We start from the raw sequence: 20,382 nt of genomic DNA on the forward strand, positions 1-20,382 counted from the left end.
TTAATGTATCCCCTTCCATGATTTCATATGTTAGGCTTCAGAGAGCATGCTTGATCTGAGGTGAATTGGCCACAAATTAGGTGACAGTAGGTTGTGAGGGTTTGATACTCATGAGAGACTCTGTAAGTTTATAATAAAATAACTGAATTTTTTGTTTAAACTTAAATATCGAATTCTTTTTAGACATCTTGCCTTAGCTCAAGCTTTTTCTCTCTTTCCACATTTGATACTGAAGTTGGCTGATTTTGCTTTAATCAAATGCTGTCATTCACTGTTTCATGTCCCCAGCCAGTATCAACAATTAGGAGGATGTTGTTACAGCAGGCTGAGCTATACCATAAGTAACCTTTAGAACAGTATCAGGTGCTGAAATTCATAAAATCAGACAAAATCATGGAAATCCTACATTAAATGCAGCTCTGATAACTTGCTGAGCATTACATTTTTGCCTCAATGGTTACATTGAGATTTACTGTGAACTTGTATATTTGTGTGTATTTAGTGTGTCCATATTGTGTACCTTGGCTTTGCCATCCAGGGCGCCGGTGCCCGCATAGATCTTACTGACGGAGTCTCCGTTGGCAGACCACATGGTCCTAAAAACCTCCTGGAACCTGGCCACCAGCTGGGGTTTCTCTGTCAGACCCATTTCCTCCAGCTGCTTTGGCAGCATCTGGTGAGGAACAGGGGGTTAGACTAAAGGCATCATCACTAAAAACAATGGACTTTTGACAGAAGAAATGCAAATGCTATTTTATAACAAAAGAAGAGCATACTGCACACTGTGTCAGACTCCTACCTCGAGGGCAAAAAAGGCCTGGACACTGTTGGTTCTATCCAGACAGTCCAGGCAGTTGGTCCTAATGGTCCCACCCTGAGTCCTAAAAAGATGTTATAATGTTAAGAAGCAATAACAAAATTTTTTTTTTTTTTTTATATAATTGAATACTACTTTATACATGTTTGTATTTATTTCTCACCTTACGATGCCCATCTCCCCCGAGTAGTAAAAGAACCCACACTCCTCTATGAACTTGTTGAGGTAGGGTTTGAGGACACTGTGGAGTTTGTCTGCCTTGCCCCCCTTCACATTTTGATGGTAGTCAAAGTTCACCATTTTCACTGCTGTTGCATGCTCTGATGCCTTCAGGTGACTCTGATAGTGACAGAGAGAAGAACAGGACTTATACCCAGAAATCCAAACTGAAAGCAAAAATGCTGCGCATGCAAGGTATGATGCCTAAGCCTACGAAGCAACATTAGTAATGCAATCATCAATGCAAGACCAATGGCTTGAATTCTAAGGAAATCTCTGATTGTTCTCTGTGGTTTTGTGACAGCTACAAGACCACAGACGAACATGTGACCTGACAAGAAATCAAGGTGTGTGGATTAACAAAGAGAATAAAGGCAGCATCTGTTTTGACATGCATCATTTGCTGCCAGTGTGTTTTGGACTAAGTTTAGTTAGGAGCATCACATAAATGTCTTATAGTACGTCAGTGTTAAGGGACAGAGAATGGTTCCCCTCACCTGAAACGCTTTGCTGAGCATGTGTTCCCCTTCCTTACTCCCAAGCAGGTTGATGATCACCTGTTTACCATATAACCTCCGCAGTGCAGTGAAGTGTCTGGAAAACACATATACACTCACATAATCAGCATTGTAAAGGTCTAAAATGGCATCACAGACTAATAGTGCACCAATACCAGCACTTATCACAACATATTAAAGTATGTATGATTGGTACCAATGCTTAAGCTTGATAAATACACACAAGATCTCTCATATTAACATCACATTTCAACAACTGCTGAACCCACATCTCTACTGTACTGTTTTTTTAACCAGGACTATGAACCCACTGACAAGCCTGTATTGTGTTTTTTCAAACTGTTACTTGTAAATGTGTGGCAAAGGAATGCAAATTACTTTGAATGGGACATGACACATCAACAATGCCATGTAAATGTGGATTCAAGCTTTACTTTTTGAGTCAACAGTGAAATACTAATGTGCAGTGAATTCAAAAGCTGTATTAGCCTTACTGCTTATTTGTATTTCAGTGCATCTTTCTTCAGCTGTAACACTTGCACCTAAATAGCTGAAGGAATACATTACACAAATTATGAGGATTAATCCTAGGGTGTACTTACTAAGACAGTTTCTTAGGTGGGCATGTGTTGTTGTTTGCTTGTTTGCAAAATTGTAGAGACCGGAGGGACAAAGAAAGAGACAGTGCCAAGTAGAGACACTTAAATAACCTTGAGCCTCTGTATCAAATTGGTTTAATATATTGTAGATATGGATGGAACAGCAGCACCATCCAGCAGAGAGAAAAGCATACCTAGGTTACTGCTAGTGTGACCGTGTTTATAAAAAGATGTTATTGTTAGCCTTGTACTATCTAAGGAATTTCAAAAGAGACATATTAGGCTGTCACTGCAGAAAACTGACTATATATCACAAAGGATGAGTCGCAAGTCCTGATCTGGACAGATATTTAGAAAGACTAGATACATTGCCAACTACTCAGTGTGAAAAAATGACTAATTTGTTGCGAAATACAAATGGTGCACCATCTGACATGCATGTCTTGACATGCTCAAGATACTAATAAGCAAAGGGAAACAGACATTAATACTGAGCTCAGCCCTGTCTATAAAGTCCAAGATGTCTAGAAATTAAAAGAACCCCTGGTGGTCTTCATAGCTTTTCAGCAACATGTTGCCTTGAACTGAATGAACAGCATGGCTGCTCTGAGACTGACAGGGTGGCTACAGAAAGTTGATAAGGAAGGAGCTATCAAGGTGTGACACAGTGATTAGGGTGAACAACCTTCCTCTAGTTCCTCTGGTATCAGACTGACAGCTTCGTGAGCATTTAAACTTAAAATTATGTTGTGGTATTTGCAAACATTGAGCTACTTTCTGTAAAGACACAAGACAAATGCTGTTTTAGATTAAAAAAAAATGGATGATTCCACTTTAAGAAGCTCATATTTGTCACTGCCCACCTGGTCTCCACAATTTACTGCCACTAAAGACAAGATGAGTAATCAAAGAGCCAGTCCACAGCTGCAGCATACTGTAGCTATTTTTCTAACTTTTAGAGTAGAATTTGGAAGGATAACTACTGAGAAGACAAAATTGGCATAAAATGATAAGAGAATAGTCTCTGGATCTGAATTCCATGCATAACTAAAGAATTTCAATACTTTTTGTTGTTTAATGATGATTTGAAAAAAAGCTCTAAAGCACACACACACAAATTTAATTAAATGCACAGTAAAATAATTTAACTTCCAAAAGAGATGTGTAAAAAGTCAAGGAAGGACTTTTGTAAAGAAACTGTCTGCAATAAATATAAAATACAGGTTATTAAGGTCGACAGCTAAACAAGGGCTACTAATGTGTCCTTTCTGTTCCCTGCAATAAACCGGCATCCGAGGACACACTTCAATTAACATCTTCTCCTTCAAGAGTCTGGAGAGCTTTTTTCCTATTGTGGCTGGGGCAGTAACTGCAGGAGACAGCATTATTATCTGTTGGAGGCCAGATAAAGCAGCTGAAAACTCCTTCACACACATACATACACAAACTTGTGTACACACACTACACAGGACATCTTAATTACCTTTCGAATGCTGGCGCATTTGCTTCAAATCCCCTTGAGAGTTTGACGCGATGAGAGCCAACCTGCAGGGCAGAGACAGCAAGAAAAGACAAAAAAAAGACAGAAGTCAAAGTGTCCTTCTTTACTTAAAATCAAATCCTTTAAAAGAAAGTTGCACAAACACACATGTTGCAGATGACCAGAAAACCTGGTGGTGAAGAATGAAGTTGGGATAGAAATGTTGGATAACATTTGAACAGTGGATTTATAGTGGCAAAAAAAACAAAAACAGAATGGCATAGGACAACAGCAACACAGGGGCAGCATAGGGAAATTTGTTCATACAGAGACAGACACTTAGCAGCAGAGAAATCTTGTTGCCTGTCATCTCTCCAACACCTTTATTGGAACCTTTAATAGAGGTTTTCCTTTGCCTCTCTGCTTGCTTTTTGTCTCACTAATTCTCATACACTTTGTCATTTTGGGAGTATTCTGGTGCTGGCTGAATCACGAGAAACACCAAAGAGCCTTACAGAGAAGTAAAGTCAGGCATGACCACACATCGGCAGGCTTAGCAATCCTTGCGCAGTGGCTGTAACAGGGAAATCTACTCAATCTGCACTGCGGGTCCTTACTTGTTCCCTTGTTGTTCTGTACACATCTGTGCCTGTGCATAAACATCCCCTACTTTTATCTTCTCTTGCTTTTCAAATATCTGTCTGTTTCTAATAGCTTATCATCTGAAAAGCAGAAAATCAAATGTCATCATCCCTCCTGCACCATTCAGTTTCTGCCTCCTCTTCATCCTACTGGTCACTAAATTCAGGTCACAATGAAATCTAAACCAGTCTATCATTATTACCACTGCATTTTCTCTGGGGACATTATTGGGATCTTCTGAGTGCACTTTGACTCTCACTAATGTCCTTGTGGGTTTGTCCAGTTTCTCCCTTTCTTTGGCACCGTCTGCTAATCTTTCCCCCTGCTTTGTATTCATCTGCTTGAATGTTTGTATGTGCCTATTTTGGCTTGGACATTTTACTCCATGCTGCTGCCATTTTGCCACTCCTTCCTCTCTCTACTGTTGTGCAGGTCTATGTAATGCATATTTAATAACTTCCTGAGATGGTATCTGAAAGGACTCAGGTTACAGCTGTACACCTCAGACCAGAATATAAACTACAGCTCAACAGATAACACCTGGAGTGTAATTGGTCAAATCATCCTTTTTTAACTCACTTTGATTGTTCTATACTACTAAAAACATTTAATGTCCACAACATATTTCAAGGTGACATTTCTCATGCCACTTACTAGATTGGTCCTTGAGAAAAGAAACTGTTTACTATTAATGATAGAATCTCCTCAACTAATTCATTAGATGTTTGAATGCAGTCGTTCAGAAGGATTTCTTGAAATCTAGAGTATAAAGCATAACTAATGACTAATTCCACTAATGGCTCTTTCCCCAAACTATAAAATATGATTAACTAAGATTGTGTCATCAACCAGGACTCCATCAACTTATCAACTAAGAGGGGGCAGCCCTACCACTTTACTGATATCCATCTTTCCCAGCAGGGTTTATGATACTAGACTACAAGTATGATTCAGAGACTATTTCTAATGTAAACTAACAGTAAAAAAAGATCAATAACTCTTCTTCTGGATAAAACCGAAAACTATTCATCCTGCTCAGGGAATGAATTAGAGAGTATGGGGAGGAGAAAGGGGCCTACAAAGCCACAATAGCTAGGGGGACTAAGAGCTCAAACAGTGCTTTATAAGCAGGAGGAGTTCAGTTCTGTCTGAAAACAACCCCAAGCCCACTACCCTGTGTTTTGACCAAACCATAGACCTTGTGAACTGAATAGGTGACTAATATGGTCTTGGCTTCTCTTGGTTTCTCTTGGCCCTCTAAGAGATTTAACAGCTAATTCTTCCATATTATCAATTAACACCTATCCAGTTGCCTGAAGAATATCAGCAGAATAAGTGAAAAGGAAGTGGTTAAGGGATGTTTTCAGACCAGGCTCTCACCTGACCAAAGAAGTCTGGGAGCTGAGGAAAACAGAAAAATGCCCTTTACCAACCACTATATCTATCATTAACCTCCCCCACGTCTGATATAATCCACATGTCTGTGCAATGTCAGGACAAGGGCAGGACAATCCCAATGATGTTGTTTATGGTGTGCATTTAATGGGTGATTCTAGTTCCTGCTTTAAATCTCCAAAATAGCATTCCCTGGACAGGTACTGTGTGTGGGACCTGAATAAAATTCCATAATGGGATTGCCTTGGTTTTCACCCCTGGGCTTTGGCATTGCACAGAGAAACCCTTATCTGCAGTATGAAAGCGCCAGCACGAGCAAGAGCCAAAAAAGAAAAGGTTATACCAGGTGGGGGTTCTCATCCAGCTCTTTAGGGTGCCGATTCTCATTCAGGTGCAACAAAACACCTTTAATGGACTTTTTCTGAACACAGCATGGACAAAAGGTGTTAAAACTAGGATAAAGATATCCAGTGTAATTACAAGGAGACTTTTCATTCCCCTTCCACTGTCTTAACAGACACAAATGCCAAATGAAAGGTTTTTTTGTTTTGTTTTGCAAGAACTCCATAGGCTTCATCAGAGTTCAGTGTTTACACTTACACTGTGCAATCATTTGAGACTGAGTGAGCCTTATCTACATGTGCAGCATTTACAAAATGGTCAGAACTTCTACACAAAGAATGGCTGTTTTATGATTTTCATATAATGTGGTTTAATATATGAAAACCTCACATTCACCATTCAAGGCTAACTGTACAGGATAGATTTAGTTTCCATTACCTGGATTCCTGGCTGTTCCCAGAAAAGAGGAATGGACCCACGGATCTGTATGAATGATGAGACTTTGTCATCCAGAAAGATAACCTGTACAATACAAGAGGAAACTTTGGTTAAGTTAATTTGCAATGTGACGAAACACAGATGTAGTTGTAAAAATACTGTATTAAAACAATAAATAAATGGAGAAAAAAAATAGAAAAAACAGAGCATGTAAAAACATTTCATCTCAAAACAGACACAATTGACCATCCAAACAACCAAAAATAAAAACAACTAAAAAAACTATGGAAATGTAAAGTAATACGGCCTTTATAAACCATTAAAACCATAGGGACCTGACAAAATGTTAATTCCTCTATCACTATCACTGTATAGGCTAATGCAGAGAGGGAGATGACTTCACTGTATTGGGATAGACATTACCAGCATGTGTGTCTGTGGCCGGTTTGTCAGGACACAAAGGTGAAATCATAACGACAGGCAGTGTGTCACAGTTACATTTTTCTGTGCTGTGCTGACGGCACATTTGTGAGGTCCAAATCATTAATCAGCATGACCAAAGCTGTCAACACTACAGAGGCTGGACAAAATGACCAGAACACCTGACAATACAATATAATCCAACACAAAAAACTTGCAATTACTACTACACATCTGAAGCTTCTAATGTTCAGTTTATATTCAGACTTTGACGTTGAATGACTTCTATGGTAATTTCTGAGGCAGCAAATATTGATGTGGTTGTACTCTATTACATTGTATCGTAATTGTAGTAGTTCCAGTTATTCTGTCCAATCTACAGCTTCGTGTTTGTTTAGTGAAACAGGAAAAATGCTAATTGAGTCATTTTCCACAACAAAGAGCTGAAAAATAAGCTTGCATATTCATATACATGTGTCTTCTGACAATGTGCTGACTCAGCAATAAAAGTGAAATACTGACTGGACTGAAGTTTACTCAATAAAGGAACTTAAAGCTATTGCAAAGTATAGGGCTTCAGACTGGAGCTTGACCAATGAATCAGTGTGCTGATATATTATTATCATCATCATCATCATCATCACCACCATCCTGCTGGTTTTCCTATAAGTTTTAATATTAACTATACATCTATAATTATCATTGTTAAACAATTTCATTCCACAGTGACAGCACAAAATGCTGGAGAAATAGTGTTTCACTACAAGGCAGCAACAGTTTTGCTCCTGAACAGTCAATAGATAACCAGTGTTTAAATAGACTGTATTAACCAAGGTCATGTGACAAATGTGCCTATGATACATGGTAAAAAGGCCAAGAACATTTGGACTATTCCGCCTATTATTTATTAACTGGGGTTATTAATGTGTAATATTCTATACACATCACCTATGGCCACAGACTAACATCACAAAGCTTCACACTGCATAGGGGCACCAGGCAAGGATGCCCACTCTCCCCCTCTCTATTCACCATTTTCACTGACCGCTAGCAGCACCCATTCATCGACATAGCAGTATTACAGGTAACATAAGATGAGTCTTTACGTAAATGACATTTTGCGCTTCCTCCAAACCCCGTCAATATCATTACAAGAAACCATCAAGCTCATAGAACTGTTCTCTAAAATTTCCAGCTACACTATCAACTGGGCTAAATCAACTATCCTCCCTCTCTGCACAAATGGCTGGGATGCAGCAGCCCAAACACCACCTCTCCCACTGCGCATGGTAATATAATATATTTAGGAATCAACATTTCCTCCAAGCTGCCAGAGTTGTTTTATCTGAATTTTAGCCCATTACTCGAAACAATAAATGATGACCTTTCAACATTGGACAACTCTACCAATATCCATCGTGGGCAGAATAGCAACAATCAAAATAACAATACACCCCAAAATAAATGATATGTTTTCAATTATCCCTGTTCAGCTATTAGTTTCAGATTTTCTCAACATCACCTCTCCAAAAAAACTCCTGTCTAAGAAAATATCCAAATCCGACACAACAATATCCGTACCATCAATAAATTGGCAACAAGATCTATCCGTCAATCCCAATGCTGACTTCTGGACCCAAATCTGACACAAATGTCTCCTCAATGACAAACAACACTAACACGCAGCTCATACAGAACAAGGTAATCCACAGAAGGCACCTTACTGGGCAAAAAATGTTTGAAATGGGATTGGCACACTCTGAAACCCGCTCTAACTACACACAAACACCCCTGACACTACTTCCACGCTACCTGGCACTGCACTCCCATCCCATCTGTAACTACACTGTTTGATGTTATAAACAGTTTTTTTACTGTCTGAACATTCTGACACGTCCACCATTGTCTCATGTCTTTTGTTTTATTATATTGCACCAATAAAGAAAAAAGTAAACAAACAAAAACAAATTGGCTAAAGCTTTTCAGTGTGTGGCAGCATATGTTTGTCACTGCCTCCTGCTCTGTTTCCTGTCTGGCCTGCTCTGACTGGCACCTAACAGTACTGCCGTGCACAGAGCATATAGAAACTGATGCAACTACAGTATCAAACTTTTTGATCACCAGCTTTCATCACAACACCTCTCAAACAAGGAGAGAGATTCAATAAAACTGCCAAAGCTCTGAGTCACCTGTTCAGTCTCCACAAAGTTGGCCACCTGTCCATCGTCATTTGTTCCTCGGACGTTGAATCGCGTGCCGGCTCGCTCTGAGCTGAGGCGGGAGAAGATGCAGGCCTTGGCCTGTTTGTGTCCTGCATAGATAGTCCTGATCTCCACACCACCACACATCAGCCTCAACAGCCAGTCATCACAGTTTACTCCATAGTGTTTCAGGTGCAGGTGCAGAGATTGGTTCCTATTGGTTCATAAAGACAGACACAACAGTAAACACAAAGACAAATTCAGTGTGAACAGTGAAATTTCACACTTTAGTTGCGAATCACACAACATATCACACATTTAGAAGAACCATTCACCACAAAGACTGTGCAGATTGCAGAACACGTACTTAGTTCATATCTACTACTTCAGAGATTTTTAAAGCCAAATACCTGCCTACTAGTCTCCTTATAACCTTGGAACAGTAATCATTTCATGCTCTTACCAAAAGAAGCGGTTATCTGTTGTGTCTTCTAGGATCCTGCGATGTGCATTAAGACTCAAGTCCATGCTGACTCCAGAGGAAGACCAGGCAAAGTAGAAGTGTCCTGAGTTCAGGACCTTTCGCACCTCAGCGATCCGGTCTTCGTCTCCTGGATCATTCTTCAGCGATATAAAGTCTGTCTGTGTGACCCTGAAAACCTCTGAATCTTGCACCTTCCCCACAGAGCTGCATCCTGTCACAACCACCAGACTGTGGAGCATGGAGTCACCTGCAGAAGTAAGGTGGAGTATGATGAAAAAGAAAGGCGACATGAGTAGGAAAAAATTATATATGGTGGACTGTAAAGAAAAAATGTTGGACGCAATAAGAATTAAGAGACTGCACAGGAAATGGTTAATTAAACTTTGGTGCCACTCCTTTATAAGAAATCATCAGCCAAGTCCAATCTCAGCCATCTATAAGACTGAGCTTTAATCTTTTATGCGGCTTTTTCTTTGTTGTGATAACAAGAGCCTTCAAGGTCATGTAGAGGACAGGAGAAAGAAGCTTATAAGTAAGCAGCACCAGGACTACAAACCAGAGGGCATTCACAGTCATACATGAACCTGGGGGTCAGAATCTGGACTGGACCCAGGAAATTTCTGCAACAAGGAGCAATGAATAGAGAAGACGTTTCTGTAGCTTACCTAGATTTAGGCGGAGGACGCCCAGGATTCCATAGGCATCAACAATCTTGGTGTATGCGTTTTTAATGGCGTCCTTCTCTGCTGCAGCTGGAGACAAACAAAAGCAACACAATGTAAAGAAAATATCAGTAGTACTCTCCCTTAAACCTTAAGTTAGATGTAGCCTGTGACTTAATCATAGCACAGAATCACGTCCATCACTTGACAGTCAATGATATGTCTCTTATAGCTGTATTTCCCTTTTAGCATCCTTATTTGGGGCAAGAGTTTAAAGAATCTGTCACTACAGTGTATTCAAACAAGATGCCTTACACAGAACAGCAACAGCCCCCGATTCAAACATGAGGCATTCGTCCCTGGTCCTAGTTTCCACTATGACACTGTAGGGAGGTGGGTCCAGCTTGTGGTAGATGCGATATCCCTTGCTGAAGGCCATTGTTGATCCAAGATGAAAAAACCTATGTTATGACCTGGAAACCAAAAAGAACAAATGACAGCAGATCAGATAAAGAGACATTCCCAATCAGACACAATATCTGTAATTTGAAGGCTACTAGAGAGCTGTATGCTCTATTTATTGTTGATGGAGAGGTGATGTATGATCGGACCATACAGCGCTTGCTTTTTAAGATGTTTGGATCAACAATGTAGTTATTCAATTTTGTATAGCTAACGTTGTGACTGAACCAAATATCAAGACGTTACAAAAACTAAATGTAAATAATTGTACACCACTTTTGACTGCGGGAAATGCATTATTGGGTTTAAGTTTTAGAATTTCTAATGAATCCCCTACTAATTGACGAAATTTGTCACATTATTAAACAATAACGTTACAAATTGCGTGATTCAGACAAGAAAACTTGCGAACATTGCGAAATCAGGTGCCTAACATACTATCAATTACGGACATAGGTAAGGCCCACACATATGACACACTAATCTTATTTTAAACTGAATATCGCAGGTAGCTGGAGATTGTGAGCAGCAGGAGCACTGTGAGACATAACGTTAGGCCGGGGGACTGATATATCATCCATCCTGACACGGACAGTCACGACTTTGTAGTTCAACTGCAGCAGGCGAAGCTAACGCTAACGTTTGCCCGCCAGCTGGCTTTAACGCTAGACTGGGGACCCAACTAAGAAAACAAGAGGGATAAAATGTTAAAGCGAAAACAGCTTGCTGTCTTTCACCTATCTAACGCTAGCTGATAACGTTAGCTAAGTTAGCGAAATTAATCACAGGAATAGCTATGGTTCGCTAGCTGGCGATATTTTGATGGTGGTAAATACCTGCACGTCCGAGATGATAAGCTGACAGTTATTAATGCCTACATCCTACATTTGAGCGACTCGGCCATGTGAAACATATATAAACCCGTGCAATCATATACATTTCTGCTGTATATTACAATTGTAGGTTAGATTTAAATTACAAAGCGGAAGGGCAACAGATTTCGCCTTACCGTATCCCCCACCGGGTTGTTACTCCGCTGTCACAACAAAATCCTTCCCGGTGTGTTGGCAAAATGGTACATTCCGACGCAAAGCACGCCTACCTCACGTTACCGTAATACCTAGTGAAATGGTAGCGTGTGCTACGGAAGTAGTTAGAGTACGTAAATAAAATATTTTGTTAGCTAAATCCTGAACGTCCCTTAGAGGTATTTCAAACGCATGCTAATATGCAATAAAGAGCTTATTACAGAAAGTCACAAACTGTTCTCGTCCGCTTTAACTCATGACTGACAGTTCCTCTGTCGAATAAACGCAGCCTTGAAGTATACTGTCCAATCGTATATGGTGAGGGGCGGGACCTCAGTGTTTCATAATAACCCCGTGCACGTCTGTATAAAACAAGAGCTCCTACTAATCTCGTATAAACAATGTTTTGCAGGGGTTAATTTATTGGTTACAACATGATCCAAGCGACTATTTAAAAGGTGGGTGTTATACTGCATGTTTTTGTCAACATCCTATAAGAAAATAAGGCTAAGGCTAAGCTGTTCTCTTCCATTGTGTGCTATCTTAACCTATCCCAGCTCATCCTGCAGCATTCTGTATTTACAGCAACAACCAAACTGTTTCAAACTGTCAGATAATGTTGGATCGATAATGTAGTGCAAACTCTCTCTCACTCGATGATCCTCAAAAGGCAAAAACAACCAAACAAATATGATCTGCACTTCCACGTAGAACCTGTCTTATGAATCAGTTTTGTGCTGTTTAAAGAGGAATACTGTGGTTAACATTTGTTTACCCTGCACACTGTAACCTGAACGTCGAAGTGTTCAGTTCAAGTGTTGAAGGTTGCGGCTTTCAACAACAGAATAATCTTTACCGAGATGTTTAATATTCTAAATTAGTTACTTTTTTGTGTATTACAAAAATGGCAGTTCCTTATAATACACTGTCATATGTTTTAAAGACCCACCTCATATCTGCTCAGACGTACAGTTAACCTGTCTTTTTAACCCTATTATCTGTGCTCATGTTAATCGCTAAATTAATCCTCTTCATGTCTTTTTCAGGGAATCCTGCAGCCCCTCAAAATGAAGGGTCTTTTCCTCGTGGAGCCGGTGGTTGCCCTGTACGCTTTCTCCAGTTTTCTCATCTATCCTCTCGTGCAGCAGTATGTGTACCGGAGGCTCTGGCAGCAGCTGACAAATACCACCTATCCCATCTCTGATAACAACTCCAGATGTGCAGCAAACAGCAGCAGCAATCATTCAAGCTACCATGAGGTTAGTCATTAATCACTGGATGTAAGAGAGCATGCATTTAAGCAACTCAAGGCAAAATGAGTATTCTCAATTACAAATATTTGGAACATGTTGCATTTGATTTTTCCTTCCACTTAAAATATGCTAAGAATTAATGTACTTATTGACTTTTCATTATCCACCTGTGTAACATTTTCAGTATAAAAAGTACTGAAATTTTGTAAGGGCATTAATACTATCAATATTATTTAGGAACTATTTTTACACAGACTTTAGAGAGAGGGGGGAGAAAAATGCCTCTGCTCTCCTTTGTGTTTTCTGCCTCCTACATTGTACATGCATGTGACGCTGACTCAGTCACTGTTGTGTCATGGTTTCTGTGTGTTGATGAAAAGAAATGTCTTACTGACAGCAAAAAGTCAGGCTTCCTAAAGTAACCTGCAGTCTAGTCTTACACAACTGCAGTTTGTATCTCAGCAACTATCCGTGTCTGTGTTTAGCCTGACACAGCATACGTTTTCCTATAACCCTTTGAGATCCCCAGATCCCACAGCTCAGGTAAAAAGAACTGATTCAGCTACTGCGCCGTAAGGTGATATGCAAGGGAGACCTGTGACTAAAGTTTACTGTTCTGAACTCGTAAAGACACTGACTGACATTCTGTAGTAGCAACACTTTTGCCAAAGAGTGATAATCTTATTAAATCACTTAATCGCTAATTCACAGCAATTAAGTCTGCAGTACACCAAGTCATACTGCATTATAAGAAGGATTTAGAAGAAATATTCTTCTGCAAAAAGTATTAGTAATGTTTTTTTATCATGTATTTATAGTAGAAGAGTGAAACGCAACAGGGAAGTGAGAACAAACGCACTGATCTAGAAAAGCCTTTTTTTTGTCTGAAAATAGCCACTCCTACACCTGTTGCATTGTCGAAAGCTTTGCTCCTTTCGCCCTGAATAAGAAAAACCTCACATGAAATGTTTGCAAAATCGAAGTGTTTCCATCCTGTGTTGGTTTCATGACATTAGATAGTCACTATCTCTGTTTAACTTGTGTTGTTTGGAGGATAGTTGCCAGCTTGAGGGTCGTTCTTTTGCCTCCTGAGGCCTGCTATTACAGTTAAATCCAGACATTCCAGTGTCAGTCCATACATTTTTTTTTAGACACTAAACTATGCTCTCTCTTTCTGTGTTTCCAGGTGGTACAGAGGCAGGCATCTCTCTTCTCCCTTTACACAGAGCTCTTCTCCACAATCCCCTCTTTGGTTGTCACTCTCATGCTTGTGGCCTATAGTGACCGGGGAGGACGCAAGGTCACAATCATCATGCCTTTGATTGGCTCGTTGATCTACACCTTGGCCTTCCTGACAGTGTCCTACTTTGAGCTCAACATTTACTTGCTCATTGGCTCCTCGCTTCTCAGTTCTCTGTTTGGCGGCTTGGGCACATTTCTGGGGGGCTGTTTCGCCTACATAGCAGATTTGTGTGAGGATGGTCATCAGAAGACGCTGCGCATGGCTGGACTGGACATGATGATTGGCCTGTTGTCTGGGGTGGCATCAATATCAACAGGCTACTTTCTGAGAGCTGCGGGCTTTAACTGGCCTTTTGTAACCTCTGCACTGTGTCAGTGTATGATCCTGCTCTATGCAATTTTCATCCTTGAAGAGACTGTGAAGAAGGCTCCCACTGATGCCATAATTCTAGATGGGTCTCCTCAGCGTTCAGCCTTGAAACAGATGATCTATGGGGTCTACCAGATGTTTGCAGGGGCCAGCTGCAGGTGTAAAACTGTCTTGGTCCTTCTGATGCTCATCTTCACCAGCTTCTCCTTTGCCTATGTGGGTGGGATCTCGTTGGTGACACTATATGAGCTCAATGAGCCACTGTGCTGGACTGAGATTTTGATTGGCTACGGCTCAGCACTGTCCACCACTGTGTTCCTGGTCAGTTTTGTGGGAGTGTCAGCGTTCACTTACTGTGGTGTGCCACAGCTGCTCATTGTCCTGATGGGGATCCTGTCCGTCATATCAGGCATGGTCCTGCTGGCGTTTGCTAAGACCACTTTACTGATGTTTATAGGTGAGGAGAAACTTCCATAACAACTGTGCTGCTTAAACCAGTAGTGCACCAATAGTTTTGAATCTCCTGTTTAGTGAAAAAAAAGACTAAAGCCTTGTCTGTCAGTTGTTTACAAGGTCATGTATGTGCAGAAACTGAATTAAAACCTGCACCTGATTTAATTCTTGCTTGACCAAGTTTGGTAATGTTGAATAGTTTAATGAGGATGCTGGAGAATGATCAATTAGTTTCACCTTCTACTGTATGTCAGATATTGGAAATTGTGTTGTGAAATTATGCACAGGATTTGTGGCCTTATCTCCTTGTTTAGTAACTAGCTAATAAGCCTCAGTGTTGCTAACCATCACACATGTAAGACAATGTTAATATCTCTGTTTTATTTAAAGTTAATGGGTGTAAAAAGACAGGACATATATTTTTAGCTGCAGAAAAAGAAATATAATGGCCATACTGAAGAGTAATATAAAAAGGAAAATTACATAAATGTTAACATCTACGTAACATTACATGCTAGTTTCACAGGTTACTGATTGACAGAACCCACCTTTCCTACCACATTTACAAGGTGTAGAAATGTTACTAGGGTTATAGCACCTTGTGTATTTTATTAGATGATTCCACTAAGCTGATAAGACAATATAGTTATGATATATTATCACTGCATTGTTTGTTTAAACTGTCATTTAGCCATTATCCCCACTTTTTCACTTTTATAATGTTTAGCATTTTTTTTGCAAACATAACCTTAAACAACTGAAATATGAATTTACTTTAATTATAATGTATGTATTTTACAATTTGATGGGGTTACATTATATTCCCTGCATTATGATGCGTAATATAATGTCTGTCTTCTTTTATTTGTTTACCACAGTGAGGGTCCCAATGCTTCTGTCTATCATGCCTTTCCCTGTTCTACGCTCCATGATGTCAAAAATCATCTCAAAGTCTGAGCAGGGTGAGTGGGTTTCGACTTTGCAGGTGCCACAAAGCCGTGTCTGTGTGTTTGTAGAGTCACAGTCTATTGAAGAGTTGCCTGCCTCATTAACTTCATGATGCACTTGAAAACAAAGCACTCCAAGTTTCTGTTCCTTAGAGCGAAGGGGAATCTTGGAACTAAACTGTTTTATTTTAGCTCTATCCTGTTGTTAGTTACCCTGCCACTTCTTAAAAATTGTTTTTCTTCTCTCCTGGGTGTGTTCTTGCAGGAGCCCTGTTTGCCTGTCTTTCCTTTCTGGAGAGTTTAACTAACAATGTATCGAGTGCAGTTTTCAACAGTGTCTACGCTGCTACGGTGGCATGGTACCCTGGCTTCATCTTCCTGTTGTCTGCAGGACTCTGTGTCATCCCTTTGTTTCTTCTAGGGTAAGTTCATCATGTTGCCAATGTAGATAACACAACATTATCACCATACATCGCTTTGGCATGTTTTACTGCATAGTGCAAATAGTATTATTAAAGCATACAATCATAATTTTCCAAACTAATTTCCTATTGTACCTTCTAGGCACTATTGGTCTCCATTCACTTTAGTATGCCATAAAAATCAACATGTAGCAGCTTCCTCATACATTCAAGGGCCATCCAACATTCACAAAATAATAGTGTCCCTCTAAAAGAATTGCATTAATGATCGATGATGACTTGACCAAAACACAGAAATAGTCAGTGAAACCTGCTGTTTCTCTTGGTGCTGTGCAAACTAACTTGTAGAGAGAGAACTTTTTCATTTAAGCTAATAAAGTGTTCAGAGAGTATTCTCCCCAAAGTTATTCATTCATTCTACAATAAAAACAGAGCAGTTTATGTCGTAGATATGCTTCAGGTGTAGAGCTGTACTCTGTGGATAGAGTTGCATTACAAACACCTCTTTTTTCTTCTTCTGCTGAGTCACTGTTTGCAAGTTTGGCTTGACTAGAAAAGTTGAACACTGTGCTTGATTTGGGCTCTCAGAAAACAGGATGATTCAGTTCCTCATTCCTGCAATCATCACATCCAACTTCCCTTGTCAAATTGAATTTGTATTTTGACTAATACACCATCAACATTGATGCTGTGTTATATAGAAATGGAGGAAATGCGATAGAAGGATACTTATCTGTGGTATACCATGTTCTTACATTTGTTTTGTTACACTAAGTTGACAAAGTAGTGCTGCTGCGTCAGTCGGGGAGGTGTAGCGTGAAACATAAAACTCCTTGAGTGAATCAACCTCTATCACATGCAATGCTTCTTCTGTTACATAGTGGGTAGTTATAGAATAACAAAGCCACTGGTTCAGCAATCTCAACTGAAACCTGTACTGTATGTTGCAGCCATTTTTAAAATCACTATCCCATTTAATACGTTCCTTGAACTTTCAGTGGCAGAAGCCAACAGTGAACGCTGTAACTCTTGTTTACATATTCCAATTGGGGTTTAGGTCTTGTAACATTTGAAACATCAGTGATTTTGATAGCTAAAAATATTGTTGTATTGTGTTGGAAATGTCTCTAACTCAGGCAAGCTGATGCAGGTGTGTAGAGAGAAGCTATGTTGAAACTGCTGAGAAGACAGTTGCCCAGTTTAGTTGGACAGTAATATATCCCATATTTTCCTGCCTCATTTATGCCTGTTTTTCCACATTTCAGGGTGGTGGGTCTGAGAGGAGTGGATGTTGCCAAAGAGGTCAAAAAGCCAGAGCCTTACATCTCAGGGGAGGAGGATCCTGTTGAAGATCAGAACGAAAACAGTCCTCTTCTTAGCTGAGCCACATAGACTGCCAAAACCTCACCAGCACTTTAAAAAAAATATTCTGTAGTCATTAATTCTAAGATAATTTTTTCAAAAGTACCTCAATGACTCTTGTTTTCAGTTTCTGCAGGTTACAAATTCATATCTTTTGCTGTGGTTGTTTGTGTTATTGAACTTTAATATTATGACGTTACAACAGAGAGTTGTAGGCAAACTGAAACAGTGAATTCAACATTATTGGATTAGTTACATGTCAAGATGGTAGCATAAATAGGATATAAAGCATTTCAGTGCATCAAATTTAATAGGTCTTCAATTAAGAATGGTGTGTTAGTATTCCCAGACATTATTTATACCTCAGAATGGTCTGACTGTGACATTACTAACATATTCAAAAGGAATTCATGTGTTTTCATACACTTTTAAAGTGTGATATGATTTGCAATTATAAAAATATTTGCTTTCCGAGTTCCAGTCATGCGAACTGACTTGTCTGTTTATCTCTCCTTTTTAGTGCAATGTTAGTTAATGTCTTTACAAAGAGCTCCACTGGCACTTGTTCTAAGAATGTATAAAGAATGTCAAACTAATCAAAACCGTGAAGCAAGTAACCCCCAGAGGGAGGAAGGGATTTTTAAAAGTAACCAATCACTGCTTTTTATGAAATGAATGAAATCTATTTAGAACATACATTTTTATGGTTGCCCTCTAACCTTAATGTTTTGTGATTTAAGGTATGATAAGGAAGGAAAAGACCTAAGCAATATCGGGAAAAACATATAAAGTTAAAATTACAAAAAGACGACATTTAAACATTAAATGTTTCAAAGGTTTTTTGATGAAAAATTGTGGGTGGTATATCAAATTGGTCTGGAATATGTAATTTTTATATATCTACCCTTTATTGTGCCAAAACTATTACATTAAAACAAGATGACATTTTAGGTATGGTTTTTGGTGGACCACCCACTGGGAATTTGACTCTTCCCATAAGTTTTTGTAGTTTTTTTTTTGGGTGGTTATGGATTTATTTTTGACTTTAGTAACCACACAGATGATAAACTCCAGAGTGTAATTTTGTTTTGTGACTCAATTCCCAAATGTTGTATCATAAAAACACTGGGACGTAGTTAGTGTTTTTGTGTTTTTTCTCAAAAGTGCAAATAATCGAACAATTAAAATGACAAATGTTTAGATTTGTCATATGTTTGTTTTTCACCTGTGGTATTATGCTGTTCCTTTATGTGTATGTCTTTGTGAAAGTACAATTTAAAAAAACAAAAAAAAGAAAGAAATGAATTTTGAAATTTCTTTGAGAATGCAATGAAGTCCTCTAACACCGTCCCAAAAAACAGTAGAGAAAGACTCTTTTCTTTATGTTTGCATGGACAAGTAATCCTGTTGCTTGCTAAAACCACCAATAATGAAGGTTTATGTGCTGTGTCCTAAACAGCGATAATGTGATTTAGTATTGGAAAATACTTCTCCCTGGCAAGAATTGGGTGTTTTTGCAGGGAGATCTTTACTTGATGGAAAGCCTCCTGACTAACTAGATTTTCAGTCAATAAAAATAAGCAGACTTTGTTGTCTGTCTAGCATTGGGTTTGAAAAGAAACACCATCAGGAAATTAAATTAACAAATAAAACCTTGAATATTTAAGTTCAACTTACTTACTTACTACATACTTGTCAACCATCCAAAAGGGCATAAAATACAAGAACAATCAAGTTCACACCCACAATTGTAAGACAAAAGTGTTCTCAGCCTAGCTCTAGACCTCTACATTGCATCCACATCTCTGATTTGTTCAGTGATTCAAACAGACTGAAGGAAGTGAAACAAAATGGCAGTTCAGTCTGATTCTCAGACTACACTTCCCTCGCTCTGTGCTTAGACTTCAGCATGCTCATTCTGTTGCAAGGTTCATTTTTCTGTAGTCACAGAGTCACCTGTCAGCAGCGACAAAATATAATGCTTTCATGCATTAATTTTTAGGTTGTCTGTAAAGTTGTGGGTGTTTATTGCTTGACTCTTATTTAAATCTGTATGCTGAGTCACAGTACTGACATGTTTTAATAAGTCTGTGTCCAAGGGTAAGAGTAAACTGATTCTAATTCCCATGCTTGTGAGGTTAGGAACAAAAAAGTGACGCTGTCTTTTGTATATTGACCACTAAGTGTCACTCTTGGTCCAGGCTTACAGGCACACTGACATGCTACACCTACATCATCATCAGCCAGCAACATAGGCATATAAAGCCCTACATAAAATACCAGCTGTTGTAGACATGGAAATAAAGGAAGGATGTTAAGATCTGACTTTTTTTTAATTCTTTATGCTGTCTTACAATAAATTAAATTGTTAAAGACTCACAAATGTAGCTGTAAATCTATATGTATTCACTTCTTTTCATTGCGCATAAGTGTAGCTACTCTGCTCTAGATTCCCTGTTTTTTTTAAAGGCTACAAAGGGACTATTGACAACTCTAGGTTTAACCATAACAAACTTGATTATGTTGTCAGCGCAGCCACGGTTTAATTTAATGGTCTGATAGCTATAAGAGTTGTCTCCACACAACATCATGGTCCCTAATACAAGAAAAATTTCATTTTTAGCAG

The 20,382-nt window shown here is 39.2% G+C and overlaps 2 protein-coding genes across 18 annotated transcripts in view; one reads left to right on the plus strand and one right to left on the minus strand.

The window, feature by feature from the left end:
• synj1 (synaptojanin 1) overlaps positions 1–11,876 on the minus strand; it is a 28,483-nt gene extending 16,607 nt beyond the window's left edge. For 11 of the 17 annotated variants that reach the window (XM_044221540.1, XM_044221541.1, XM_044221548.1 and 8 more), the window contains exons 1-12: positions 11,689–11,876; positions 10,533–10,690; positions 10,221–10,307; positions 9,535–9,802; positions 9,060–9,285; positions 6,451–6,534; positions 6,014–6,091; positions 3,637–3,698; positions 1,534–1,630; positions 981–1,156; positions 800–881; positions 521–673 (exon numbers count right to left, since the gene is read on the minus strand). In XM_044221540.1, coding sequence (XP_044077475.1) covers positions 521–673; positions 800–881; positions 981–1,156; positions 1,534–1,630; positions 3,637–3,698; positions 6,014–6,091; positions 6,451–6,534; positions 9,060–9,285; positions 9,535–9,802; positions 10,221–10,307; positions 10,533–10,656 — 1,437 coding nt within the window. In that variant the 5' untranslated portion in view covers positions 10,657–10,690; positions 11,689–11,876. Of the gene's footprint in view, positions 1–520; positions 674–799; positions 882–980; positions 1,157–1,533; positions 1,631–3,636; positions 3,699–6,013; positions 6,092–6,450; positions 6,535–9,059; positions 9,286–9,534; positions 9,803–10,220; positions 10,308–10,532; positions 10,691–11,515; positions 11,540–11,688 lie in introns of those variants that run through there. The other 6 variants (XM_044221549.1, XM_044221551.1, XM_044221554.1 and 3 more) reach the window with 2 other exon arrangements.
• Positions 11,877–12,014: 138 nt separating this feature from the next.
• Positions 12,015–20,081, plus strand: slc46a3 (solute carrier family 46 member 3). The gene is made up of 6 exons (XM_044221556.1): positions 12,015–12,165; positions 12,754–12,966; positions 14,147–15,029; positions 15,904–15,987; positions 16,238–16,394; positions 17,660–20,081. The coding sequence occupies exons 2-6, from the start codon at positions 12,775–12,777 to the stop codon at positions 17,775–17,777; spliced, it is 1,434 nt and encodes a 477-aa protein (XP_044077491.1). The 5' UTR covers positions 12,015–12,165; positions 12,754–12,774; the 3' UTR covers positions 17,778–20,081.
• Positions 20,082–20,382: the final 301 nt, after the last annotated feature.

The sequence above is a fragment of the Siniperca chuatsi genome, linkage group LG14 (genome assembly GCF_020085105.1).
Source record: "Siniperca chuatsi isolate FFG_IHB_CAS linkage group LG14, ASM2008510v1, whole genome shotgun sequence".
Taxonomy (NCBI): domain Eukaryota; kingdom Metazoa; phylum Chordata; class Actinopteri; order Centrarchiformes; family Sinipercidae; genus Siniperca; species Siniperca chuatsi.

Bases quoted from the DNA above. Each gene is read 5' to 3' on its own strand.
- slc46a3 (XM_044221556.1), top strand. From the start codon at position 12,775: ATGAAGGGTCTTTTCCTCGTGGAGCCGGTGGTTGCCCTGTACGCTTTC. The intron at 15,030-15,903 runs GTGAGGAGAAAC...TGTTTACCACAG, and splicing joins CACTTTACTGATGTTTATAG to TGAGGGTCCCAATGCTTCTG. The intron at 15,988-16,237 runs GTGAGTGGGTTT...GTGTTCTTGCAG, and splicing joins CATCTCAAAGTCTGAGCAGG to GAGCCCTGTTTGCCTGTCTT.